At 34.9% G+C, this 21,509-nt stretch overlaps 1 protein-coding gene across 2 annotated transcripts in view; it reads left to right on the top strand.

Annotated features, from left to right (window-relative positions):
- LOC142980642 (neuropeptides capa receptor-like) overlaps positions 1-19,829 on the top strand; it is a 126,036-nt gene extending 106,207 nt beyond the window's left edge. For both annotated transcript variants that reach the window (XM_076126147.1, XM_076126146.1), the window contains exons 5-8: positions 7,069-7,181; positions 17,000-17,183; positions 18,188-18,349; positions 18,758-19,829. In XM_076126147.1, coding sequence (XP_075982262.1) covers positions 7,069-7,181; positions 17,000-17,183; positions 18,188-18,349; positions 18,758-18,965 — 667 coding nt within the window. In that variant the 3' untranslated portion in view covers positions 18,966-19,829. The remainder of the gene's footprint in view (positions 1-7,068; positions 7,182-16,999; positions 17,184-18,187; positions 18,350-18,757) is intronic.
- Positions 19,830-21,509: the final 1,680 nt, after the last annotated feature.

Below are 21,509 nucleotides of genomic sequence, written 5' to 3'. Positions count from 1 at the left end.
TTCAGCAGAACAGCTAAGAGGTTAGGAGGGGAGAAATGTGGTGAACCTAAACTCCACCTAAACTCCTTCTACTCTATGGTAGATGCCATATATTAATCATATAACGATTTGGCATTCTCTGTCAATAAATATATCAAACACGTAATGCTCGTATTTTATTAATACATAATAACCGCAAAAAACTGTTTTTAATCACAGCCAAAGATCTAAAAGGGTCGTAAATAACTCGGTTGTGTTCAAAATGATACCGAGCTAATTCTGTTCGTGTGAAAAGTTAAGTGGCACATAAATCTTATATTACAGCGACCTTTTTCCGTTGACTGACGCTAGAAGGGAAAAATTATGAAAGAAAATTTGTCGGTCTCTGTGGTCTAAGCAGTAATGACATACGACTGCTGTGCACGAGCTCTTGGGTTCGATTAACTGAGAAAAGTGAAAGTTTGTCTAGTCTATATATTTATTTAGCTAGTTTTACAATAATTCATCCCCACTTCTAATCCATTCTACCCCTTTTTGAGATGAAAACTAGCTTATGATTTTTTCAAGGTCCACTCTTTGCGTAGCAAATTGCTTTTAAATCGTTTCTAGGTTTAAGACGAAAAAGCGTGATAGGCAGACAGAGTTACTTTTGCGTTTTAAATATAAGTAAGAAAACTGAAAGATTATTTTCTTTGGTAGCCCAAAGTAACACATTCGGCTCGCTACCTATTTTAGGTTATCATCATAAATGGTGAAACGTCTGTTTCAAACACCTCTGCCTACGCCCTAGGGCATAAGAGACAGGATATTATGTACATACATATGCACGTAGAACTAAGAATTTAAAGAATTGTAAAACGGGACAGTTCCGTTGCTACAGACGATCGTTCTTCTACGTGACCTGTTGTGTCACGTATGCAATGCAACGTGTGCAATATATAAAGATGCATGTTGTCGCGTATTGTCGCTTTGTTACTTGCCGTGTACGTCGGTCACGTAAGACATTGTCTTATACCGGAGCTATGTATTTGACTTCCTGGTACGTACTTGGTGATGTAATATAAGTGACTTAGAGTTGTGACTGTTATTTGTTTGCTTATAATATCCCCAAAGGAGTAAGGTTCTGAGTGTATTACCTAGTTGATCAAGCAATGTACGACATAAGAACAAAACTGTAGCGCGATTCTCTACAGTCGGTACTATCGACTATCGAGAGTTTGACATTTAAAATGTACTGCCAAAATCGATTCCAAGGCGACGCGACGGCTAGAGGCGCTGATCAGACTTTCATACAATATTTAAAGATAACTAGTCTGTTGTCGATACTCGAGAGTAGTAGAAAATAATATTTCTCCGAAAGGGTCTAATTGCGAAAGCAGGAGAAAACCTGGCAACCGTTACAAGATATATTTATGCAAGCTGTTGCTAGCCATTAGTGGCTCTCACATATGCGGACTTCAAGCCAAACTGGCCAGGGTCCAGAAATAAACCTACAATAAATTGTATAATGAGGTTCACTGAAACTGGCTAACCTAGAACATTTATTTTGTTATCTTGTCTGAATGTCATCAAACTTGCCACTACATCATTCCTGCATTTTGGTAGAAGACGTTTATCATTCGATCAATACAAGGCACACGTGAAGAGGCGCAAGAAGAAAACCGTGGCCATCTCTGATTGCTAGACGAAAAAGACTGATCAGAAGCAAGTGTGACCGTCTTACGTGCTCCCTTGGACTCAAACATTCACTGCGCAGTTACAGAATTTTTGCCAAAAAAAACATTACCTTTAAGTTTCATGTAACTTATTTTTCTAGTCTTAGGAATGGTGCGGAGATTTACGCATTTGCATTTTTACTGTGCCTGCGTCACAGAAGCAGACCAAAATTTTCAAAGGTGACCAAGCGCCACGTACCTATATAATAATATTATGTACAAACAAATACCAAAATGTGCTTCATATTTTTAGGTCACGTGGCACAAATCTTTAATAACCTGGACGGGTAGGGTTCTCTATGAATAACTTAGTGTTCCTGGATGTAGGTCCCTCACCACTCATATTTTGAACCCCAGGAAAATATTCATAGAAAATATATTGAAGTTTCATATTTATATTTAATTTTAACCCCTTATAAAGCTCGTTGCTAGTTGCGCTCACCGATCGGTAAATCAGTGGGTGAAGCAACCTTAGTGCGGATATTATGTAGACGGGTAGCCGCATGGTGGTATTTGGTGTTGGCTGTTATCAACTAAGATAACGCTCGTAAAGCCATGTTAAATGCTTTCGGGCGGCCTGAGCATTTGACACCAGATTGCTAACCATATGTTGATTAAATGATATCAAAAATATGAACTTATAGTGACCATATTTTAGAACATGTTATGTAATTTCGTTAATATTAAACTAAAGTTGTTTTCATAAAACACGGAACTAATTGGCAATGTCACTGTTCCTGTATTATACTGAGTATGTTTCTGTCTTCTATAGGTTATAAACTGCCCTGGTTTTATATGCAAGAATGTTGGGTTAAATACCCGAGTCTTATATTTGTGCAAAAATATGTTATTATATTTCTTCCTCGGTTTTTCTTACCAGTACAAGAAGCAAAAAATCTGGGGCGTTATGTTTGTTTTACTGCAAAGATTTTTTTGTGTTTCAAGATTTTTATAAGTCAGGTTTTTTTTGGATGTATGAAAATACACCTACAAGAAGCGTAACATTTTAAGTTTCTTTAGCATCCTACTAATATTATAAAAGCGAAAGTTTGTGAGTATGTATGTAAGTTACTCTTTCATGCAAATACTACTGAATCGATAAAGATGAAATTTGGTATGCAGGTAGCTGAAGACCCAGAATAACACATAGGCTACTTTTATCTCGTAGTTCCCAAGGGATCAGGATTTACATGGGAAGGGTTTCTACGCGGACGAAGTCGCGGGCGGCCTCTAATTGTATTATAACTATGGTATAGGCTAGTCTAATAAGCTTTGACTTTGACTTTAGACCGAAGGTTTGTCTAGAAAAATGTTGAAGCAGCAAATTTCAATAATTGTTTTTTTTACTAGAGCCACAGAGGAAAATAAATGAAATTTTGAGTAATAAATTAAATAAGGGCGCATTTCTCGGGCCACCTGTTACAAGGGTCTGTTATTTGATACAGTAGGGGTCGGTGTCAGAGTCAGCGGGTAATTTTTCATGCAATAGGGTGTGGTCATAATACTGATAACAACATGAATTGCTGCTGGGCAAGGGTATCTTCTAATAAGGGATGGGTTAGGCCTTGAGGCCACAATGGCTACCAAGTGCGGATTGGAGACTTTTCATACCTTCAAGAAATGTTTTAAAAAATTCTCAGTCATGGACGGTTTCATTACGCTGTTTTCCTTTACAACAATTAATAATTATTTCATAAACACACATAACTTCGAAAAGTCATTGGTCTGTTGGGACTGTGGGAGGTGCAAACTTATACCACTCGGCTATCACTTGGCTATATTATATGGCAAAATGTATAAGCCTAATAAATTCTAAAATGTCGTGAAACTAACATAATTACCTAATAAACTACTAATCACTGCAATAAACTGTCATACACTAATTTATTATGTAAAATATTATCCGATACATTAATCTCTGCGCTCACATTAAATGCATCCGGTTATCCGTTACACCCGGATCACCCGTGTACATCCGGTTGATATGTCTATGATTTATTTTTATTGATTCCGTGGATTTGTGGATTTTATACATAAACGAATGGCTGCTTTCATTTTGGTCGATCTCCAGTGTTGCGTGTTATGAAGTAGGTACTTATATAAAGAATTAATTGAAATCAGAGCAACACAGCAACGAATTTAAACGTGTAAAAACTACTATTTAATAAAGGAATATTAAAAAAAATGGTAGTTAATTAAATAATCATTGCCAATTCTTTATCTTTTAGCAAAAAAAGCGTATTTAGCAGTTAGATTCTCTTTATTTTTACTTTATTTTTTTGCACAGTCCACAACCCGCATAAAGTCAACATGTTAAAAGTATTTAATAACCTTTTCTTTCCGCAAAGAAGCTTTTTCCAACAGCAAAATGTAGTGTTCTCATCTTAACTTTCCAAGATCCCCTACTACCAAGTTACATGTCACATAACATCCCCCTAGTGGAACAAATCTTTCTCATACATCAGTATAACCCACACGCGTCTCAAATAAGTCAGCCTCTCAAGCAGAAACAATCAAACCTCCATAAATATCGAGACCCAGAGATTTGTGAGCAAACCTTAAGGTGAACTCACGTTGGAACGTTGAAAACTTCTTGAACTTAAACTAGTCTGGCATTCAATTTACAACTTGAAAGTAAGTAAAGTCTTAAGTTACGTAAATTAATGTAGTGAATTGATGTGTGTAGAAACATTCTATGAAATCGTGTGTAAGAGGATGTACTTCTTTTTTCCCAACCATTCGGATTCATTAGCTTAGCAAGGATCTCCTCCAGAATTTAAGAAGGAGTTGAGGCCTCGAATCGTCAATGCTGGCCAACTGTGAGTTGGGGTCTTTGCACGCCCTTAAGAAAAGCATTATGTAGCGACGATGTCGTACATATTAGCACGTACATAAATATTAGCACGTAGGTATACAGATAGGGCACAAGCATTCACACAGCATCATTCTCACGTATTTGTTAGTATATAAGCACTTGTTATACTCACAATAAATCAGACTAAAACCATCTCGTGTCTCTTTGTATCCCTTGCCAAATCATCTGGCAAACGTTACATAACTTTCTGGCAATATTTCATAACGATATTTTCCTTTCTCTACTTCTTATTAAAACTGTATATGAATTAAACGGAGAACATACAACTTTATGTCATCGTTTCTTGCCAACTACGTTTTAGAAACTTAGCCTTACCTAAATTATGAATCCAGCGTCACAATTTCTAAAATGCGTATTTGTAACTTTGACTTATGGTTCAATCTAAACATATATACATAAAATTACGCCTTCTTCCCATAGAGGTAGGCAGAAACCAGAGTAAGGTTAAATATTTGTCCTATCCATTCGACTTTAATTTCACCGTTACATGGAATTGCTCTTATGTGAATTCACCTTTCATTCTCTAGATGGGTTTCCAAACGATTGACCCAGTGGGATGAAAAGTTTGCTGTACGCTACAACAGCTGCCTTTGATTGTGGTATTAGTATGGGGATATTTCCCTTGAGAGAGTCGAAATGGGAAACTAGTTATAGAAAATTGAAAATAATCAAATAGTAATAAATCAATCAAAATTGTTGATAAACTGAATTTATCAAAATAATAATATTGTATACAGTTTTGAAGTTTCAATGGGGATCTTATTTTTTATATTAAATGTATTATTTTAGATTATACTCTCAAAGATATTTTGTAAAAAAATGGACTGGTATAGCTACAAATATCACAGAATTTTTGGGCTTAGTATATCTTCATAAATGAACATATAGTTTAACATTACTTCAAACCGTTACATCGAATACTACTGCTAATTTCACAACATCCAGACAAGAATTGATTGGTCAACAAATGAAATTTGTGGAGCAGTGATAGCCGAGTGGTATAAGTTGGTACTTCTCACGCAAGTGGACGCAGTTTCGAACCCGAGGCAACACACCAATGACTTTTCGATGTTGAATGTGTATTAAAAATAACTATCCAACGTTGATGGAGAGACATCGTGATGCAGCTTTGCATGCCTGAGATTTCTTTAGAACAGTTCTTGAAGGCATGGTTAAATATATCAATGAAATTTGGTCGGATAAAGATACATGGGTACTTACCCGCAATATTTATTTATTTATCCTTAAGTGTTAAAATCGGCATTTAACCTTGCAACATTATGATTCTCAGAAGTGCCGACGTCTGCCCTGATTGTGTGTTCGTAACTAACCAAGTTCCAGTAAAACGTAAAACTTTCCAATTTGTAACGTGTTGCTGAAATTGAGCGCTTTTGCTCTTCACAATTATTATTTCAGTCATATTTTATGTCGTCTACTAATTTGAAGGTCACGTTTATTAATCTACACTATAATTTGCGTTTGAGAGTCTAAATTTTATATACCTACTTTAAAAATAATGCTTATAAATATGCTAAATTAAAGAAAAAAAAAACACACAAATCTCGATAATATTTCCTTCCTCTCTTGAACAATGATTTTTTGATTTGGTCAGCTTGTAATAAATTGCAGGTTTTTTATTTTTTTTTCGAATTCAGTGTAAAAAAGAAAAGTCTTTATTTACTCCCAGGGGAAAGTAAAAAAGGCGAATGTTTTTTTACTATACATTGTATTTTAAAGAGCTGCCCATACTAAATGCATACCACACGTCACTTGCCCCATGTATTATTGTTTTTTTAAAAAGACAACTCGAAAATGGCGCTGTGACTTAACCACTGCGCTACGCAGGCCGACAAAAAGACCAAAAATATAAACAATGGAATCATATGTATTATATATCTTCGAGTTTAACAAGCATATTAAAAACATTTAAAAGCACGAAACTTATTTTCATCCTTCACATTAATATCAAATTGTACATGTAAAAAAGTAAGTCACGTTCTTAATACTTCAGTTAATATAATATATAATATATATTTACTACTTTTTGCCAGTCTACACTCGAATGGTATGTGAGTGTAGAGAACGGCGCCAAAGCTTCTTGTTAAACGAGACACGTCTGTATAATTTTTAATATAGATTCTTTAGCATATTGTACTGCGTATACGTACGTAAATTGACTGCCTCCGTAGCGCGGTAGGAAGTGCATGCGATTGTCGCACTTAGGCCTCAGGTTTGAATCTTAGATCACGTCGAAAAGTCTTTTTGCTGTAAAATTTTCACAGAGATTACCCAGAGTTAGGAAGTTTTAAGGTCGAAGACCTCGGTGTCCACGTGTGCATGTTTTATAGCAGATATTTTAAAAATATTTGCATAATGGGATTTCTGAGATAAGAACTTTCTCAGGTCTGAAACCTGTTTAAGTCGTGAAAAAGAGACAGACAGACTATTATAATCGAAAGCAAAGTTTATATTCTTCATCTAAACCTGTTCTTTTTGCAGGTCTACTCACGCACACAAGCCTGGCAGTCCCGGCACGTTGAACGGCGTGAACGGCAGCGTGCACGGAGAGGCGAGGCAGGCGCAGTCCAAGAAGACTATTATCAGGATGTTGGGTAAGTGGTATCTACATACTTGGAATTGGTACAATTTGAGCAGTATTTCAGACAGCAGCTAAACGTTAAGATACGAAAGAAGAATGAATGACGCCATTAAGACATGTTGACATGCTCATTATGATAAATCGAATCAAAATACATTACGAATATCGAAATATTAGCCAAGACGGGAGGAGAAATAAGAAGGGCATTGTATTTTCTATAATTAACCTGACGTTACTTTCTTCAACTTCTTAAAAACTTAGTCTCAAGAAGTGATATGAATTAATAAATATGAAATATGATTATTACAATAAAATTAGAGCAGCTCTGTACAATTAGTTCTTGGACACCAGCGACCGATCATTATGAAAGCCTTAGATTGGTTTCAATGGTCAAATATAGATACCAAAGTGAAAAGGACTGGAAATACCAATATAAGATAAACTTCAAAGATGACAAGCATAACTGGGAAGAATCATAATATAATATCCGGCAAAGTTCAATAACCGATAACAGCTAAATATATGATAACAGGAAACTAAAAGTTCTCAAACATTCTAATCTTGGAACGCCAGTAAAATTGAAATCAATCCGTAATTTATATGTGTTCTGTGAGGCTTCGATAAAACAAAGCTGAAGGTCTGTTCCCTTAGATACGAATCGACAGGGGATCTCGTTTGAGGCCACTTATTAAGGGCATTGAAGCCTTCGCGAGACAAAAGCCTTACCGGATATGCGATATTTTGACTAGAATATGATACTTTAATTTTGTACAATATTTTTTGGAAAACATTTGATTAATACCTATTCAGGATAGGGATTGCCTCTGAGGCGCGGTCGGTAGTGTATGAGACAAATAAATCATCAAATCCTGGGTCGAGACAAAATGTATTATTTAAGATTTTCTGTTAAGAATTTACTTTTAATGTAATCTATACTATCTATACTTATATAATATTAAAAAGCTGAAGAGTTTGTTTGTTTGATTGTTTGTTTGTTTGTTTGAACGCGCTAATCTCAGGAACTACTGATCAGATTTGAAAAATTCTTTCATTGTTAGATAGTCCATTTATCGAGGAAGGCTATAGGCTATATATCATCACGCTACGACCAATAGGAGCAGAGTAGCAATAAAAAATGTTACAAAAACGGAGAAAATTATGACGCATTCTCTCTTATGGGACGTAAGCGAAGTTGCGCGGGTCAGCTAGTTTTCGATAAAACTAAAAGTAGCTTAAACAAAAAAAAGCCTCCTGCAACGTGCTAATGTTCAACTTAAGCCACTCCTAAGGTTAACTTTGCTTATAATGATGTTTATACGTTGAGTTTACTTTGACTTTTTAGCTTATAACTCTATATTTAAGTTATTATGGCCTATTCAGCTATTCATATACTAAATGTAAAAGTTTAACTAAAACAAACAATATTTTCAAAGAGAAACGTCCTTGGTAGGCATTATTTAGGCACTGTTTAGTACTTTTACATAAAACAGCTGAGTACTGAGTAATGTATAATAGAATACGGGAATTAACGCGAACACGCATTTTACCTTAAAATGCCTAACGTTTCGGCGCAGGTTGCACTCGCCGTGGTCCCAGGCAGTCTGCCTGGGACCACGGCGAGTGCAACCTGCGCCGAAACGTTAGGCATTTTAAGGTAAAATGCGTGTTCGCGTTAATTCCCGTATTCTATTATACATTAAACATGCAACGCGAGAGTTTAAAAGTTATGAGTACTGAGTAGTTCGCACAAGTTTTGCTCTCAAAGTGCTCAGACTACATTCACTTAGGGGAGGCCCTAATTGATATAAACAGGTTAGGTGTTTAAGATACTCTTACACCAACACGAATTGTAGTATTTGCATCATTGTACACAAACATTATAATTTCTATATTCCCTTTTATAACAACAAACCAATACCGCAACTCTCGACGAGTATCAGCTATCGACAACCTTACCTTTCGAGAAATATTGTATCAAAAATTCATCAGCGCCTCTAGCGGTCGTCCTGATAACTACTTTGGCAGTACATTTTAAATGTCAGACTTTCGTTATTCGACAGTACTGATTGTAGAGAATAGCGCTACTGTATATCCGGAGACGTGGGATGAGGTGTATAATGAGTTTATCCTCATTATATCACAGTATTGCGAGTTGGAAACGATGTTTTTCACTTTTAAAACAAATACCAATATGATTGATTCATATTCCATTAGGTTAAGCATTCAAAAATACTTATAACGCACAAAAAAGGTTAAATTTCCAGCCAAGCTTGTTGATAGTTCTTCCAGTTTTTAATTATAAACAAATCGATATTTCGATTACTACAAGCACCTTACATGTTCGTTGTATTAGTGTACGTGTATCTTAAAAAGCCCTACTTTTATTAGCCGCTAATGTTCCCGTAACCTGCGTAAAGTCAAGTTAGGCATTAGTTAGCTAGTTTATAATACTTTGTATCTATTATACTGTCATGTATCAATCGTAATTAGTCTTCGAAATATATAGGTATGTAGTTCTAATCTCGTGTTAGTATGAATAAAGAAAGATAATGATGACAATGAATAATGAGTCTACATACTAATGTTAATTTTATATATTTTTTCGATAGGAATCTTCAGTAACCTATACTGAAAATAAATACTATGCTTTAGGAATACACTAACTTGCCATAATGGACACAATTTTATCATCACGATGTTTTGCTTCAAATTTCAAACAAGTGACAATTATTTCTAATACACACATATCTTTGAAAAATCATTAGTGCGTTTCCTCGGGTTCAGATCATCGATCACTAACGTGGGTGCAAGCTTAAACTATTTGGCTATCACTAGCCGCCTAACACAACCATTGCTAGAAATAATCTTATATATAAAATGTCCATGACGCAATGTTAGTTACCGTACTCCTCCCAAAAGGGCTTGACCGATTCTCATGAATTTTTGTGAGCATATTGAGTAGGTCTGAGAATCGGCCCACATCTATTTTTCATACCCGTAAGTGACACTATTATTATTTATTAATTTATATGGCAAAACAACGTTTTCAATCTAATTTTACCTGTTTTTTGGGCCCTGATTTTTATTCCTACAAAATCGAGCACCAAAGATTTACCTCTATACAGTAATTTACCAAAAAAGAAATATTATTGGTTGAGTTCTTTCATAATCCATTCCTCCGCTAGAATACAAACTGGAGCAAAATAAAAATATTTGCGTATGAAATAACATTTACCGAGTGAAGCCAAACTTCGCTCTGTTAAGTACCTTTTAAGTTATCGTTTACATTTGTAACGAGATGTAACTGGAGGTTTGTTTTGATGGCAACATGTAAATTTATCTTCAATCTTCGCAAGTATGATCATGTATCTACTTATCGCTCTCAACTTAGGTGGCTACCAATTCGTGAGCGCCGTAATTTACGTGCACTCACGACTCTGTTCTCTTTTCTTACTTCCCCTACTCCCCCAGCCTACCTAACTCCCTACTTTCAATACTTGTGTGATAACCACAATCGTAATCTCCGCTCTTCAAGCAATCTTATTCTTCTCTGCCCCTCCCACACTTCTGGGTTTGTCAATTCTTCGTTCCCTGTCCAATCAGTCCTGTTATGGAATGCGCTCCCTCTTGAAATCAGGATGTCCACTAACCGTCTTACGTTCAAGAGCAAGGTAAAAGATCTATTGCTGAACAAAGTTGCTGAATCGTCACAATTTGCTTAGTTTATATGTATTCATATATTTACCTATTATTGTATATTTATTGTATGTTATTTTCATTTATGTAATTAATATGTATGTATATGTGTTTTGTATATATTTAATTATATGTTAGTATATATCTTATCTAATTATTAATTTACACTCATGTTGTCTACATCTATTATTATTTATTTACACACTTTTCTCATCTCACTCTCCTTCCTCTTTTTAAACACCTTCACAACAATCTCTGCATCACCCTAAGGTAGACTGGCAGAAAATGCTCCTGGCATTAAGTCCGCCTTTATACAGCTCTGTATACAAAGTTTAAAATAAATAAATAAATAACTGTTTAAATTAAAATATACTTATTATTCAATTTTCATAATTGTTTTTTGTGCTTTTAGCCCGATATTTCATTGGCGTGGAAAAAGAATGTTGAAAAATATCAAATGTGTTGTTAAATGCTAATTATTATGAATTGAGTTCGTTGAAATCTGTAGCTTTCTTTTAATATGTTATAAAATATGTAACTATATAAAAGTATAATAAGATGTGGGATTTAACATGAACACGCATTTTACCTTGGAATGCCTAACGTTTCGGAGCAGGTAACACTGGCCGTGGTCGGCTGACTGAATCAGCTTAATAGGGGTTCAGGGTTCTATTCCCAAAGGAATAAGAGAAAATAAGGCTTTTTAAAAGTAGACAAAACGTATCTTTTACCAGTGTCGAGAATATAATATATTATATTAAAGTAATATAATATATTATATTTGCCCTAGTAATATTATTATACGAAATACACCAAACATTTTAACCAGCATAAACTTATCTTTAACTAAAAACTACTGCACTACTTTTATTCCCATTCCTCTAAAGTTTGCAACTGACGGGAACATGTCAGTTTTGTAAGAAACAAACGTTTCGCAGAAAACTCCAGATTAATCTTGTAAACCGGTAAATGCTAGATATAAACTAGAAAACCTTTTAGAAAATTACATCAGGCTTACAAGATACCTTGCTGAGTAAAAGGCTGTTATTTTTCTACCTTAACTGTGTAATTTATACTAATATTATAAAGCTGATGAGTTTGTTTGTTTGTTTGTTTGTTTGTTTGAACGCGCTAATCTCAGGAACTACTGGTCCGATTTGAAAAATTCTTTCAGTGTTAGATAGCCCATTTATCGAGAAAGGCTATAGGCTGTATATCATCACGCTACGACCAATAGAAGCAGAGTTGCAATAAAAAATGTTACAAAAACAGGGAAAATTTTGACCCATTCGCTCTTGTTGGACGCAAGCGAAGTTACGCGGGTCAGCTAGTCTATACTTTTAATATTATAAAGCTGAAGAGTTTGTTTGTTTGTTTGAACGTGCTAATCGCAGGAACTACTGGTCCGATTTGAAAAATTCTTTCAGTGTTAGATAGCCCATTTATCGAGGAAGGTTAAAGGTTATATTATTTACACGCTATGACCAATAGGAGCAGAGTACCAGTAAAAAATGTTACAAAAACGGGGAAAATTGTGACTCATTCTCTCTTATGTGACGCAAGCGAAGTTGCGTTCGTTTACCATGAGTTATACACAGCAATATATATTTTTTTTAACCCAGTAGGTACTGTTCCACTTCTGGGCAAGAGTCTTCAACCTAACAAGGGAGAGGTTAGTTGTGCGGGTTGGGAACTTTTGACCCTCAATAAATGTATTAAACAGATCTTATATTTATAGAACAATAATTATTATTATGTTAAATTAATTAATTATTTTACTACTGATTATATCCGTGGTGTGTGCGTGTTCGCGTTAATTCCCGTATTCTATTATACATTAAACATGCAACGCGAGACTTTAAAAGTTATGTTCATTTATTTCTGTTTCAAAATCTTCCTACAAATAAAGCTACCAAACTAAACCAAATTAAATGAGACCTTGATCTCTTGTCGTTTTTACGGTCCAAGTCGTAAGAATTGAGTATTCAATATTTTTTCAGGTAAAAGTTATTTTCCTTGCAAAGTTTATCCGAGGCGACAATGGCCTATTTTCACGAATATTATTATGTTTGAGCTCATCTTGTAAGAAGCTTTTATGTCTTGCCTGTTTGTCAAATTCATTACTTTGAACCGCTAAAGCTAAAAGATTAGAATAAAGGCTTTTTGAAGAAAAAATAAACGATTTTGACACACCTAGTTTTTTATATAAAACTACATGATTGATGAAAGTAGTCATGATTTAGACTACATTTTGCTCACGGCTTCGATCAAGCTTATGTATTTAGTACATACAGATCAAGCATTTAAAATACCAAGAGATATTTTAAGCTGCACCAGACCATTTTCAAAGAAATCGTTTGAGTACCCATCGCATTTTTATAAATAAAGTTTTCACTACAGTTATGAAAGTCACTACTAATATAGGTAGTATACTAATATTTCTCTAATAAAATAAAGTTATGGCACATCTATGTCAAAACAAACTACATACTCATATCGATGAATGTAGGCACAAAATTTTAATAAAGTATAATTTTCATAACATCTTAAAGGGCGGATTGCATCACAATTTTTCAATTTCCGTTCTTTGTTTATATCGTAAATGTTAAAGGATGTTTGTCTGATTCTTCCGGGTTCATAATTTTACACAAAGAAGCGCGATTTTCTACGACTATCGACTATCGGCAACCGGCTAGCTCTCGATAATTTAGAATAAAAATCTGATCGGCGCCCTAGCGAATGAATTAGGAACTTATTGCTAAGAATATTTTAAATGTCATACTTTCGATACTCGATAATACCGACTGTAGTAAAGAAGGGTATGGGAGAACTAACTGACATATTTAAAATATCACTAGGCATAGAATAAAGTTTGCCTCTTCCTATGTCTGTATGTATTTATGCTTAGATCTTAAAAACTACGCAACGGATTTTGATGCGGTTTTTTAATAGAAAGGGTGATTCAAGACAAAGGTTTACGTGTAAAAGTTATAATTTTTTTTTTTCGAAAATAACTGTCTAAACCGGACGAAGCCGAGTCAGGCCGCTAGTATATGTTAAATAATATTAATAACTTCACCAGGAGAATAATTGTAGGTATATTTAACACAGTAATGTTTCTGACGACGGGCTTCAAGAATTAGGCTTTACTCTAACAACCTGGGTACATTAGGTGAGAAATTCTTTATGTACGTTTTAAAGAGGTCTTATGTATAGAAGGTAGGTAGGTACGGTGTTTTCCTTTACTGTGTAAAGGCGAAGGAACAAATTAAAGTAAAACTAATTTATTTTTAGTTAGACATCAAAAATTGCGCCTGTCATATAGTTGGAAATTGTCGAAATGCCAGTTTGCATGCCTGAGAATTCTTTGATACGCATATACGCGATACACACTCGGCTAGCGTGGAGGGCTGAAGGCCTATCATCGCCCACATTTTAAAAAAAAACCTTTGTCCAGCTGTAAGTCCTAAATGCTGTGATCTCCTGTAATTGAGAAAACACATAACTTTTATCTCACATTGCATGTAATTCTGTTTTTGTAAAGTGTATTTCTTGTTGGAGATCCATAATAAATAAATAAATAAATGTAAACCTATTTTCTTATAAGCCTTATTCAACGCAATAAATCGCTAAAAACTTCTACTTCTTTAAAGTCGTAAGTAACTTCCTAAAACAATGCAAAAGACATCATTTGTCATTGTTAAAACAAAAGTTATTAATATAAGTAAAAGTTTATATCTCATAATCTGTGTTCGCAGATGGTTATTTAATTTGATAATATAACGTTTTTATCACAAATAAAAGTAATTACGTGAAGATTTACATTTCTCAATGGGAAACCACACTTCCTAATTTAAAACAGAGACGACTAAAGTATTGTTTAGAGAAACGCGGAGCTATAAGCAGAGCGTGTCGCAAATACTTGAATAAAATCGACCTGAAATTCAGCCATTGGTATATAAAAGAAAAAAGGAAATATTTAAAGGAAATTCTGCTTTTTATTTTAGCTACATAATTTAAGGAAGCAGATATATTAACTCTTTGACGCTGTCCGTAGTGTGTTCGACTGCTGACCACAAGGTCCCAGGTTCGATTGCCGCCAGGTGGGACAAAGTGCTATTGTCCCCTTTTAAATTAATTTTAGATTACTCTCAATAGTAGTCCGGAGCTTGATAACGGGGTCCGTATATGGCATCATGGCTAACATTAACTATTTTAAACTCTGACGACTTATACACATAATATTATAATGCAACGGGTCTTAAACGCGATTGAAAATTAATGGTTAGGACCTTATTTGTTGACCAAGGTCGATGATTTTCGCTCGAAACGTCGGGTAAACAAATAAGGTATCCTAAACTTTAATTTTCAATCGCGTTTAATACACGTCGCATTATAATATATTATGGAAACGTGGACGCATCTATACACCTCGGACTACATAAAAATCAATAGCAAGGATACAATATACATTTTTAAATCTTAATCTTTTATCGCTGTCTCCTCATTACAAACCTAACATTGTTGTTCAAGAAAGTAAACGACTCATTTGTGTGCCTCCCTCCCTTAATTACTGTCAGTAATTACATTCAGTGCAAACGTGGAACAAAACTTAATGTACTTATTCAATTTGTTTTATAACACTTTTATAATATGAAAGTTTAAATTTACTTTAAATATGGACTCAAAGCTCCTTCCTTGTTGAGGAGGAGACTTTTGCCCAGCAGTGGGACAGTTGCGGGTTGGAAAAAAAAAATCTTATATCAACCAAATATGTACCTATCCATACTCCATACTAATATTATAAATGCGAAAGTAACTCTGTCTGTCTGTCTGTTACTCAATCACGCCTTAACTACTGAACCAATTTGCATGAAATTTAGTATGGAGATGTTTTGATACCCGAGAAAGGACATAAGCTATATATCATCACGCTACGACTAAAGGGAGCAGAGTACCAGTAAATAATGTTACAAAAATGGGGAAAAATTTCACCCATTCTCTCTTATTGGACGTAAACGAAGTTGCGCGGGTCAGCAATTAATATATCATAATAATTAATATATCATTTCAAACCTTAAGATGATGTGAACATTAAATGAAGACTTTTCTTATCTAGTTATAAAAGGTTTTTGGAGAGACGGAAATATTTTAGGTTTTTATACTAAGACTAAGGAACCGGCGCATAATTTTCTTTGGTAGTATTTTTTTCCGTGAACAAAGTCTAAAAGAAAATTAGGTATCGCATTTGGCCGTGGAACTAAGTAAACCTTAAAACCTTTTTACGTTTTAATCAGTCCAAACTTATTAGATGTTTTCCGCTAATGACTGACTAGATGACTTTAGTTTTATTATCTCATTCTAGAAAAGTCAAAAATATGCCCTACTATAGACAATTAAAGATTTACGATTGATCTGCTCGTAACCATTGTAGTTAAAATTCATTTTAATTAGTGTCTCTCTGCCTCTGTCTGTCTTTTACGTTATAAACTACTAAATGCGCACGGAGTAAGCAAAAGCGGCTAGAATAATAGAAGAGTAATAGAAAATTATAGCGCGCGATGCCGTATGGCAAACTCTTGACCATTGTTAATTAAGCATTAGTAATTGTAAGCTTTAACCGCGATTCTCTACTACTATCGAGTATTAACTTGGCTAGCTATCGAAAAATGTTGTTTAAAAATCCGATCAGCGCCTCTAACGGGCGTTTTAGAAACTATTTTTGCAGTACATTTTAGATGTTAAACTCTCGATACTCGATTGTTACAATTGTACAGAATCGCGCTACGAGTCCTATCATGTCATCTATTAACAGGCAAAGCGTAGTGTTGCCGTCATTGTTAAAATATAACCGTTTTTTTTTCTATCTTTTTAAAAAGACAACTCCCGCACTTAGAATTGCTCTTGTGTCGCAGGGACTTTTACAAACATACAAACAACGGACACAAAGTACAACCAGACCCGAAACATTTATTTGTGGATCGCACAAATAATTGTCCCGTGTGGGAATCGAACCCACGACCTCCCGACACAGTGATATCGGCGTGGCGAACTGAACTACTGCGCCACGAACGAACGACTGAAATAAATGTTTTTATCTCTTTATGTAACCCTCGTCTGTTTTCTCCCCAACAGCGGCAGTTGTGGTAGCGTTTTTCGTATGCTGGGCGCCGTTCCACTTCCAGCGCCTGTTCTTCATCTACGGGACCTCGTCTCCCCACTACCACACCATCAACGAGTACCTGTTCTACGTGGCTGGTGCTTTCTACTACATCTCGGCTACTGTCAACCCTATTTTGTATAATGTTATGAGTCACAGGTAAGATAATAATATATTTTAATTATAGTATGGTTTGGGGTCAATCTCTCGTCTAACAAGTTTGTAGAAAGCCTTGAATGCAAGGCTAGGTTAAGCAGTAGTGTAGATATACAACTTTCAGAATTTAAAGCATCAGCAGACCACAAACTTTTGCCGCTGACAGTAGCTTGTTTGATACAGCTACTTAATTTTGAAAACACTCAGAATAAAAAAAAACGTCAAAAATATAGGTAATTTGTGCATAACAGTCAAGGCTTTCTATTAAATAGTCAGACTATAGTGTCAAAATGGTTCAAGTCCTTGAAGACTGGTGTGGCTTAACGACTGAACGTTATCTTAATTGGGATACTGGAATCGACTTTTAATGTGCCCTTAGAGACATGGAGATGTTCAGCTACATTTCACTAAGCAGTCATCTATGAGAAGTTTAGCCATTGTTCAGGATGGGTTAAAATTTGACGCCTTTAAGAAACTGTTATAATAAAAAGAATTAAAACAAATAATTGTTCAGTTAGAACAAAGGTGTCTTAAGTTTGAATCAGACCGAGGGAGGGGCTCGTTTGTGTGAAGGTCAATGATAATATCACATTGACATTTACAATTTACATATAGTGGTTATATAGAGGGAGACTGACCCTTCAAGCAGCTATCAGAGCAGTACTTTGCCAAATCTTACTGTTTCCTATTTCCACAAGAGACCTTGAGTACTATTTAAACCTATAGAACACAATTTATTAAAGGTCGAATTCAGAAATATCATTTTGGGCGACGCTTGAATGTATTTAACGTACTAAACGAAACGTATTTAAATAGAAGGGTGTTTTTGCGTTCACCATTGATCTTTTTTTATAAGGTGATTTGAAAAAATGTTAACTTATTTCACTTCCTCTTATATCTGCATCACCCGTAGGTTGACTGGTAGAGAATGCTATTGGCATTAAATCCGCCTTTATGCAACTTTTGTATATGAAGTAAATAAATAAATATCTGTTTTTTATTCGCAGATACAGAATAGCATTCACAGAGACGTTGTGCTGCGGCAAGGTGTACCAGAAGAAGGGCAGGTACCGGGAGCACTCCAGCGTCAGGGAGACCATGGTGAACCACACCGCGGATGGAGGGCATCTCGTCAGGGTCCGCTCCGAGATACATGATAAGAGAAACAGGTATTACTTTTAATCATTTCTGATATACTTTTCGGTTCAATAATATAATTAAAGTTTAGAGAATATAAAAAAAAAAATATTATACAGGTTGGTGACAAAGTCACAGCTTTACTCCAATCTGTTTAAAAAATAAATGTTTTACAATCATTTAATTGTTTTAAAATAGCATAAACTCATTTTAAAATCAGTATAACATACACTTGTATTGTGTAGAAATCGAAACTACAAAAGACTTACTTTAAATACAAATTTATAATTTATTGAATTTAACAAAATAAAAAAAAGCTTAAATGCAGGCCAGAAATTAACAATATAATTTTGCCCAACCGAAAACTGGGTACAGAACCGTAGCTGACCACTAACCATCTTATTGAAAAATATAAAATACCCTTATATTTTTTACTCTAGGGTAAATGGAAGAGCAAGAAGATGCAGTTACTACGCAACAGAGACGACCAGCCTCTGCAGTGACAAATGGAGACAGGAAACGCCGAAGAAAATGAATAGTATGTTAGTAAACGACAAAAATAGCGTCAGTTCCACCCTATGCAATAACAATGAATCTAATCAATTAGTGTTTAACAATTTCAAACTAGATAATAATGACGTCACATAGAAATAAACACAACCTGTATATAAAATATTTGACAGATGATGTACATGGTGTTGTAAAATAAGTATTTGAATATTTAATGTAAGATATATTAAGGCTTAATATTTCATTTGAACTGAATAAAAATAATAATACATTATCAATAAATAATAATTCATACGTACTTAAAAGCAAGGACACTGGCTGTCAAAAGTCAGGAAACTAATTGGAGGCATCAACGATTGTATATTACACGCATCGTGTTTGTAAATGTAAGTCTAGGGACACACCTGCGCAATGTTCGACTCAACACACTCGCTGTGTTATTAAAGTCATCTATGATACATCGACATCTTCAGCTTCATGAAAGATGTATTGAAAATACGTCGCGTTCGGTTTTGCGCCAAACCTTACATTGAACATGTTCGGAGCCTAAAACTAGCAGGTGTGTCGTTACACTAAAGGGAGCATTTAATGGTACATTTCTCTAAAACAATTACAAGTAATGTCAAATAATAGATTTTAAACAGTAATTTAGACTGACCTTAATTCTGATCTTTAATCTATCACAACTTAATTTTGTATAGTAGAATAAGAATTATATTGTACACATATCTCATATTATCACGCTTTGTTACCATTGGCGTAGGCAGAGAACAAAGATTGCACCTTGCTTATTCCCGCATTTCTTTTAACTGACGCCAAAAAAGGAGGAGGTTCTCATTTTCTTTTTTTATTATAAATGATTTGTAATTCTTGTACCTACTTTATACTAATTATGTAAATAAAATGACCTAAATTAATAATGAGCCTACACTATTATAATAATACGATAATAATGATAAGAAATAATTAATTTAATTGTTTATATCAATACAATTAAGACTTAATATATTTATTGATTGTATTAATGAGGAATAAACTGATTAAATATAAATCATTTGTTTATTTTTACTGCAAACCCATTACTGTCTCACTGCTGGGCAAGGGTCTCCTCCCGAACTAGGGAGGGGAGAGAGGGGTTAGGCCTTGAGTCCACCACGCTGGCGTGTGACATGGGGACTTATCCATACTAATATTATAAATGCGAAAGTAACTCTGTCTGTCTGTCCGTCTGTTACTCAATCACGCCTAAACTACTGAACCAATTTGCATGAAATTTGGTTTGGAGATATTTCGGTACCCGAGAAAGACATAAGCTACTTTTTACTACGGGAAAATGACGCATAATGGAAAAATTCAGGTGGCGGACGACGTCGCGGGTAATAGCTAGTTACCTATAATCTTGATAAATCGTAAGGCTCTCTACTAAGTTGTTGGACTATAAGAGTATCTTACAAAAGAGTTATGAACATTTTTATGTCACAAAATGCGAAATATAGAAATACATTCTTTTAACACATTTTATAGTCAGATAAAGGTGAAAAAAATACCTATATTTGCTGTAAATACTGCAAAGCATCGTATTTGCTAACAAAAAGAAAATCCTTAGCATACGATCATGAAATCTTTCACATATCGTAACATATATGTAAATATCTGAGAAAACCGTTCATAGAGAATTCAACCTTATGTCTTATACAGTAAGAGTCACAATGGTTCGATTGACATTTTGTAATTTGATGCCCAAAAACAGTCAACTAATTTTAGACTGTAGTTCGTTGTAACAAAGTTGAAATTGCAGTGTCATTTGTTGTACATATGTTGTTAAATTGCACGTTTATTTTATTGAAAACTGGAGACGGATATTGGCTTTATCTTTGTTTATCGACCTTACACCACGTTCAGGTTTTTCTAGTTATTGTCGCACATTGGAGGTACGGCAGTGGATATTTTGACATCCATACATCTCGTGGCTTTGTTAACAAGAGCCGCGCGGATCGATCTCTGAGGTGAAGCTACGCTTACCGTTGTTCAATGGATGGGTGATGTACTTACCCTCTTATTCATAAAAATATATGAAGTTATGAAAGGCTTATAAAGACTTTTGTTTCTTTTACAACTTAGCGAAAATGAAAAGAGAAAACATATTATAGTAGTTGTTAAACCAAAATAGGTTTAGAGTGTATTTAATTTATGAATATGGTTATATTATAATAATGTGATACATTCCGAGTTCCTTTGTGTTTCGGAGGGCGGGTAAAATTGGGGGCCGTCATAATCAAAGCTCCTAAAGCTTTAACAGTAGTCAGGAGCTTGAAAGTCTGACCACCAGTCTTACAGAAGGGTATCGTGTTATAATCTCTCTCGCATAAGACGTAACTACCTTTTAGCTTACCTAGCTTTTTATATCTGCAAAAATCTGCTGACACGACTGTCTGTAACGACATGTAACTCAGTTTGCGACCCGCCGACTGTTTGCCGCACAAGTTGGCAACAATGCTGACTCATCGGGAGTCTTTTATCCGTTAGTGTGAGCTGATAATGGTAAACCGGCCAGACACGCTTGCCGCTAGCTAGACATTTTAACATAGGTAATATGAATCGATTCAGTAGTATTTGTGTGGTAGAGTAAATACTACTGAACCGATTACGATGAAATTTGGTATGGAGGTAGCTGAAGACCCA

This window comes from Anticarsia gemmatalis, chromosome 18 (genome assembly GCF_050436995.1).
Source record: "Anticarsia gemmatalis isolate Benzon Research Colony breed Stoneville strain chromosome 18, ilAntGemm2 primary, whole genome shotgun sequence".
Classification (NCBI taxonomy): Eukaryota; Metazoa; Arthropoda; class Insecta; order Lepidoptera; family Erebidae; genus Anticarsia; species Anticarsia gemmatalis.
Note: the sequence above shows the minus strand (reverse complement) of the source record. Positions and strands in the feature narration are given on the sequence as shown.